At 42.7% G+C, this 7963-nt stretch overlaps 1 protein-coding gene across 1 annotated transcript; it reads right to left on the bottom strand.

Annotated features, from left to right (window-relative positions):
* Positions 1-703: 703 nt before the first annotated feature.
* LOC116988998 (fibrinogen-like protein 1-like protein) lies at positions 704-7681 on the bottom strand. The gene is made up of 4 exons (XM_033046100.1): positions 7570-7681; positions 5562-5687; positions 3490-4126; positions 704-715 (listed from the first exon to the last, which is right to left on the bottom strand). Exons 1-3 carry the CDS (start codon positions 7583-7585, stop codon positions 3504-3506), a joined length of 765 nt encoding a protein of 254 aa, XP_032901991.1. The 5' UTR covers positions 7586-7681; the 3' UTR covers positions 704-715; positions 3490-3503.
* Positions 7682-7963: the final 282 nt, after the last annotated feature.

The raw sequence follows: 7963 nt of genomic DNA, 5'->3' as shown, positions 1-7963 counted from the left end.
ATCATTCCTTCATTGCCTTACTCCAAACGTAATGTAATCATTTTTTGCTTCCAATGTTCTAATTCTCGACACTGTTACCCCAAAGCCTATCCTTGAGTTCTCATACAATTAATTGATCTCCCATTCATTCCTACCTCACGCCAAGCGTCACATATTCACCTTTGCTGGCTCCTGGTGCTCAGTAAATCCTCCATGTCGAATTCACCCCATGCATACCATTGCTAGTGTTTTATTTCTCATTTCCTCCTTCTGCATCAATGTGTGCAGGTGTGGACATTTAGGGAACTAATTTTGCTGCAAGACTTCATTCATTGCAGAATATCTAAAATATGCTTTATGATTTTCTGAACTTTTCCAAATGTATTAAACTTTCTAATGTGTCTGTAAACAAAAAAAAAGTTCAATTGCATTTTTTTGCTAATTCTAATCTTCCTTCCAAATTGCTGTTTAGTGTTTCAGTTCTCTTTGTAGATAGAGGCCAGTGTGAGATCTTTTGTGCAACTTTCCCATTGTCAATCGAGCATGTGGATGATATTTGGTAAGTGCTTGTCTTACATTGTGTAGCAGAATTGGGACAGTAGAACAAAGCATTGTTCATATGGGACACAACCTAACTAAAGTGATTTTGCTGGAGGATCTCAGCGAGTTGGACCCAAAATGTTGTCTATCCGTTTCCCTCCACAGATGTTGCCTGGCCCACTGAGATCTCCAGCACCTTCTATTTTGCTCACGATTCCAGCATCTAAAGTCTCTTGTGTTCCCATCTGTGAATGTGAAATGTTACGTCATGTGAGATACTGCTTGCCTCCTTTGAGGTTACCAAGTTATTGTTGTGGAAAGGGTATAATGTATATTGTTAGTCACTAATTTACGCAAATTTGACCCTGCAGAAATTACACAAAAATTGCCAGAGAAACAATTTAGATTTTCTTATAACCAATTATCAGAGGTATTTTTATAGATTACTAGACCAAGTGCAGACCCGTTGGGTCTGTTTCCCCAACGGCGTTTGCGGGGGGGGGGGGGGGGGTGAGAAGAGGGGAGGGAGGGGAGAGGAGGAGGAGGAAACGGGATAGATTTGGGAGGGAAAGGAGAGCAGGGTAGGGGGTGAGAGATGGGGAGAGAGATGTGGGGGAGGGAGGGGAGGAGGGAGGGATGGGGAGAGGGGTGGGGGGAGAGAGGGGAAAGAGTGGGGAGGGAGAGTGGAGGGGACGGGGAGAGAAGTGGAAGAGTGGGGAGGGAGGAGGAGAGGGGTAGCGGGAGTGATGGAAGAGGGATAGGGGGAAGGGGGTGGGGGAGAGGGAAGGGGGTGGGGTAGAGAGGGAAGGGGGTGGGGGAGAGAGGGATGGGATAGGGGGAGGAGAGAGTGGGAGAGAAGTGGAAGAGTGGGGAGGGAGGGAGGGGTAGAGGGGTAGCGGGAGTGGTAGAAGAGGGATGGGGGAGTGGTGGAAGAGGGACAGAGGGGTGGGGGAGAGGGGAATGGAGCGGAAGAGAGAGGGGTGGGGGAGGGAGAGGCGTCGGGTAAGGGGATAGAAGTGGAAGAGTGGGGAGGGAGGGGTAGGGGGAGTGGTGAAAGAGGGACAGAGGGGTAGGGGTAAGGGGGTGGTGGTAGAGAGGGAAGGGGGGTGGGGGAGAGGGAGAGGGGTGAGGAGAGGAAAACATAGAAGCATGGAAATTAAGTGCAGGAGTAGGCCATTCGGCCCTTCGAGCCTGCGCCACCATTCAATATGATCATGGCTGATCATCCAACTCAGTATCCTGTACCTGCCTTCTCTCCATACCCCCTGATCCCTTTAGCCACAAGGGCCACATCTAACTCCCTCTTAAATATAGCCAATGAACTGACCTCAACTACCTTCTGTGGCAGGGAGTTCCAGAGACTCACCACTCTCTGTGTGAAAAATGTTTTCCTCATCTCAGTACTAAAGGATTTCCCCTTTATCCTTAAACTGTGACCTGCTTGTCCTGGACTTCCCCAACATCGGGAACAATCTTCCTGCATCAGTCAAATGCAATTCAGGACTTTTCTCTTCACAAGCAAAGTCAGAATGACGGTTAGTGAAGAATTCGAATATTCGCTGAGCGTTCAGATGATGAGCGCGCCTCCTGCACCAAAGGCCCCTGCATCAAAGGGAGAGAGGGATGGAAGGGGGAGCGTGTGTCGTCACACACAAAGATCTTGTAGCGGACAGCTCCGCTATAAGATCTTTGGTCACATACTAAGCACGCGCCTCCAAAAACAGATGAGCGTCTTCTTGAATGGAGAGCGCGTGGCCGCCTCCACAAACAGTCACACACACTGAGGACCCGCCCCCACAAAAAATATTTTGTGAGGAAGGGGAGGAGGAGGGTGGAGAGGGGGAGGGGGGGGGAGAAGAGGATGGGGGAGAGAGGTGAAGGGGAGGGGGTAGCGGTTGGAGTGGCCGTGCATGAGTCGAGAGAAGAGAAAAGGGCAGAGAGAGAGGCTGGTACAACAACAAAAAAGCTGGATAAACTCAGCTGGTGCAGCAGCATCTATGGACCGAAGGAAAAGGCCAAAAACATTGACCATTCAATTCGCTCCATAGATGCTGCCGCACCCGCTGAGTTTATCCAGCTTTTTTTATGTCTACCTTCGATTTTCCAGCATCTGTAGTTCCTTCTTAAAGACAGAGACTGTGCACGGTAAGGGAATGAGGAGGGAGAGGGGGAAGAGTGTGGAGGGTGGGGGAGAGTGGAATTGGAGGGGGAGAGGGGTGGGGGGAGAGAGAAGTGGAAGAGAGGGGAGGGAGGGAGGGGGAGAGGGGTAGCAGGAGTGGTGGAAGAGGGACAGGGGGAGTGGTGGAAGAGGGACAGAGGGGTAGAGGGGAAGGGGTGGGGGAGGTTAACCTTTGAGGTTACCAAGTTATTGTTGTGGAAAGGGTATAATGTATATTGTTAGTCACTAATTTACGCAAATTTGACCCTGCAGAAATTACACAAAAATTGCCAGAGAAACAATTTTGATTTTCTTATAACCAATTATCAGAGGTATTTTATAGATTATAACATACAGAATGAAACAAATGTTGTTAAAAGGACTTTTATTAAATTTTCACATCTTATTTGATTTTCAATAAAGAATCTGGCCATTGCCTGTGATTCATATTCAGGCTGATAAAGATAATCACTGGCAACCAAATGTCACTAAATTATGTTGTTCATTGATTACATTTGTATATTGCTATGAATGCAGTGAGGAAATTAAGATACAGACAGTTAAAATAACCCTTTTAACCAAATTTCATTTGGCGCTTTTCATTCTTTGAGTGTTGCAGTGAATATTCACAAGCCTGCACAGTTGTTTATTCTGCCGACAAATTCAGTTCCCAGAATTGGAAATCTTCCCCAAAGCAGAAAGTTAAGGTAAAGACGTAATACAGAAAAAATATCTAGGCTTAAACATTTGCATTGCTGTAGATAAGCTAGAAATGCTTTCAAAACAGAAAGTATCAAGATAGATTTGTGAACTGAACTAAATCGTTTCATGTTCTCTTACACAAGTTTGTTGGTTTGATCAAAATCGCAGAAGATTTGCAACTTCCAATGCCATACCAGTAAAGTGCTTTTGAATTAATGTTGACCCTGTAACAGCTATTGAACCAAAAGCCCCCCCTGCATGACGCTGCACAGTTTGACGAATACAGATCCTGATCTCGGTCAATTGTTGTAAACTTCATATTATCATGTATGTATTTGTTTCCATATTGCATCATAGCATTGGTTGTATTCCCTGAAAATGCACCAAGATGCAATTGGTACCCATTTGCTTCATTACTTATAGAAAACGAATTATAATTAGCATGATAATAAGTTTTGAGTGATTTCTGCAATATGAATAATATTTTGTAATGCCCCTGTTTTATAATATTATATATATGTTCATTTCCCAACCAGTGGTCCTGTAGAATATCACCAAATCCGTACTTATAAGCAGTCCAATATTCATTCCATGTAATTTTAGAGCCTTTGGTGTTCCTTTGTATCACAGTCCATCCACCACCATTTGTAGTCATGTCACAATTAACCACAATAGGGGGAGATAGACTTGGCTTGATCACGTAAACCCCACTGCTTCCTCGAACACCACTGCAATCCTTGGGATATTCTGAAATATATATAAAATGGTTTGATGATGTAAAGTGAGGAAAGTTTTGGGTGGTGATAGTGAGAGACATAGGGATGGAGAAGGGAGAGAAATGGGGCTGACAAGAATGAAATGGAAGAGCATCATTAAGGATGAGAGAAGAATGCTGTGGGTAAGTGGAATGGACAAAGAATATCGAGGACAGCAGAACAAAGGTGGCAGAGGAATGTAATATGAGATAAGAAAGGTGAGCAGAGGGGAAAAATTGGACAAAAACAAATTATCAAGAGAAGGAATGAGCTATCAAGAATGGAACAATATAAACAATTTCATAATCAATTCCTATTTCCTTTGGTAATATTTTGACTACTTGACATGCTGATTTCATCAACCAAAGTCACCGGTATCCCGCCCCTATCTTTGATAGTCCACACATTTTGTTTTTACATTTATTTATGAATGTAAAAAGTGTGTGTGGGGGGGAACTGTGGCCTAGCGCCAATTCCAAGTGAACTTCATCTGTCACAGACTAACATCAGAACTTTCCCCTATAATTGTTTTCTCCCCTCTGGTAATGAGGTGAATGGATTTTTGAAGGAGATTATTAAAGTTTGTAAATGATAAACATAGGGTTGATTTCGGTGCCTGGACATTGTATCAATTATGTTTTCTGGCATTGGTGTATTTCTTGTGCAGGAAGGAACTGCAGATACTGGTTCACACCGAGCTTAGACACATAAAGCTTGAGTAAGTCAACGGATCAGGCAGCATCTCTGGAGAAAAGGAATAGGTGAAAAGGAATACCTATTTCTACCTTTTCTCCAGAGATGCTGCCTGGCCCACTGAGTTCCTCCAGCTTTTTGTGTCTATTTTCTGCTGCGTATTTCTTGCTTTGATCCTTGTTCTCAGAACAGGCGTGACATTGTTCCTTGGGATCCTGTTATATTTACTTATAATTTTCAAACATTTAAGAGCTAACATTACCTCATGATGTTCTGTACTGTAATATTAACTTCTGTTGTACAATTTAGTAATGATAGAGCCTTGCAGCACTCATTGGCATCCGTGGAGGCAGCATACATATGATGTAATGTACATGGTAATTTCAGTCTTTGAGGTCATTATCATTTGTTAACTATCGATGTGTCAAGCTTAAAATTATATTTTTGGATAATCAATTAGAATATCTTATTTCATTTATTTGAAATAATTTATCCTACTCGTAGATTGACGTTCAAAATAGGTAGGAGAATTGGATGATTTTCTTTACTATGCCTTTATCTGCAATGCAATTCCAACACTATGAATTGCTACAATCATTGCAATTCTGACTACTCTGCTCTTTTCATACTATTTCTGAGGGTAAGAACAGCCAAGATCGTAAATGATTAGATTGTAAGACACTTAATTTGTAGGAAATAATGGAACTGTGTAGACCAGAAGCTTTTACACGAACCATATGTTTTCTGTGACTTGGATCTGGTCAATCTGGTCTTGTCAGCTAACATATGGATATTGGCGATCTCTTCTTCAAAGGTTGCAGCACACGATGCAAGAAAAATTATCGCTGCAATTGCAGGACCTAGGATTTGCAACAAAACCACATTAATCACAATATTGCATTACAAGGAGATGGTTATGCCCCTGTCCCACTTTGGAAACCTGAACATAAACCTCTGGAGACTTTGCGCCCCACCCAAGGTTTCTGTGCGGTTCCCAGAGGTTGCAGGTGGTTGCCGGAGGTTGCAGGTAGGGAGACTGACAAAAACCTCCGGGAACTGCATGGAAACCTTGGGTGGGGCGCAAAATCTCCTGAGGTTTCCTAAGGGGGACGGGCATTACAAATCTTTGAGGAATTGGAAGTAAGGTAGAACAAGAGGCAGGGTCAGTACAGGAATCAGAAGAAGTACAATGCAAGAATTACAACAAGGGACTGATTCAGGACAGGTGCAATCAGCAACTGGAGACTCTCTGCATGTCCCACATTCATGAAAAGAATTGGGGAGAGAGTGAGACACACACACACGGTAGGTATCGGATTCGGTATCAAGAAAGCAAAGCCAAAGCAACTTGAACGGGGGGCGATAACTAATTGAACTAACATATCCATCTCCACTCCACCTGCATCTGGCTGTAATAGAGATGAGATGTGAAATGAGTATTTGGTCTTCCTGTTAGGAAGAGAACTGAAGGTTAAAACTTTATTAAGTAGCCATATCTATTGAGTTATAAATCTATTTTAAATGTTTAACTTTAAAGCCCAATGGTTCTGACTTCTAGAAGCCTGACTATTAAAGCAGGTGAGAAGGGTTAGTCTCAGCAGAGTTACAGCTCTGCTTGAACCAGGAGAAAATAAAATATTTACTCCAGATCCATCAAGCTGCCCAATAAAATCTTTCCCGTCCCATGGCAGTACCCCCCTCATATTCAGCTGCCCCTCCATGATCGCTTTCTCCCCTCTCTCCAACAGTCTGTGGTTTCTCATGACCAGCTGCCCAACATATCTTCTCACAAACAGCCCGTCTCCAGTTCTCATTCACATTTTCCTAACCTGGATTTCTTTGCTTTCTTCTTTATCACTATATCTCTCTTCCACCCACTGATTTGGCATCTCTATATCTCCACTACTGTCAGATCTGCCTGCTCAGCTGTTAACATGTTGTGAGATTCATAGATGAGAAGGCAGACAAGGAAGCTGCTGAAATAAATTCAAACAAGTCCTGGAGTTGAAATGTGCATTGAGTTTCCCAACTTTAAACTCTTTCCCACTTTGAACTCAACCCTTGGTATATAAAAAAATAATATGAAGAAAAGAAAAAACAGTTCATAGCAGAACATAAAGAAAGAGCAAAAGCAAGTGAGAGAGACGGAGAAAAGGCTGATGAATGCTTAGCTTTGAAATAGTTTTTTAAAATGACATTTTAGTTTAGAAATTACATCATGCAATATTTTTTTGGGGGTAGAAGTGTATTTAAAGCAAAACAGTGATCTTCTGATTAAGTTTGTCAAAATATTACAGCTTTCATTGTTCTCAAGCATTTCATTGAGACCAGCTGTAGCAATCTCCCTGTTCCCACTCTTCAATATTTTGAGTCCAGTTACAGCTCCTATTGCCACCAAGGTTTCCTGCTTCTGACTGCTCCAGGGGAAGCTCAAATATGGGGATCGGTCTTGGCTTTTATACCTTTCACAATCAAATAGCCTGCTGTCATTTTGTTCAAGAGGGAACTGCAGATGCTGGATAATCGAAGGTAGACAAAAAGTGCTGGAGAAACTCAGCGGGTGAGGCAGCATCTATCATTTATTGTGTGGGTTGTTGTGGTCACTAGTGTGAGCTACTGGAAGATTGCTCTGGGCTGTAGTACATCCCCACAAGACTCCACTATGTCAGGAGACGTGGACGCAAAATAAAATTCAATTTTAAGAATAGTTTTATTCAGAGGTAAATAGAAATTCAGACTCACCCATTTTGGTTGCCATCCTGTCTCAAAACAGTACACACTGAACTCAATGGCAAATCTCTGCATTTTATGCTGACAAGATGCATTTATTTGCATAGACACACCCACATTTCACTTTCAGCAGCCTCCTAAGTGTGAATGGTTGAGATGTTTGGTAACTTGATACTGATGTACGATAGAACCCACACAACATGCTTGCGTTATACTTAGCTGGGATATCTCAATAGTCCTGCCTACTCCAGTGTTAGTTACACCTTATATCTCATTTCTATTTTGATTCTTTCAGTTCTGATTCTGCCGTCTCTCACAAGTGGATGAGAAATGAAATTTAATTCTGAATATAAAAGCCTTGGAAGGATGGTGGAATTCTCTATGAAAAGTTAGAGAAACAAAACTT

The sequence above is a fragment of the Amblyraja radiata genome, chromosome 28 (assembly GCF_010909765.2).
Source record: "Amblyraja radiata isolate CabotCenter1 chromosome 28, sAmbRad1.1.pri, whole genome shotgun sequence".
NCBI classification, from domain to species: domain Eukaryota; kingdom Metazoa; phylum Chordata; class Chondrichthyes; order Rajiformes; family Rajidae; genus Amblyraja; species Amblyraja radiata.
Note: the sequence above shows the minus strand (reverse complement) of the source record. Positions and strands in the feature narration are given on the sequence as shown.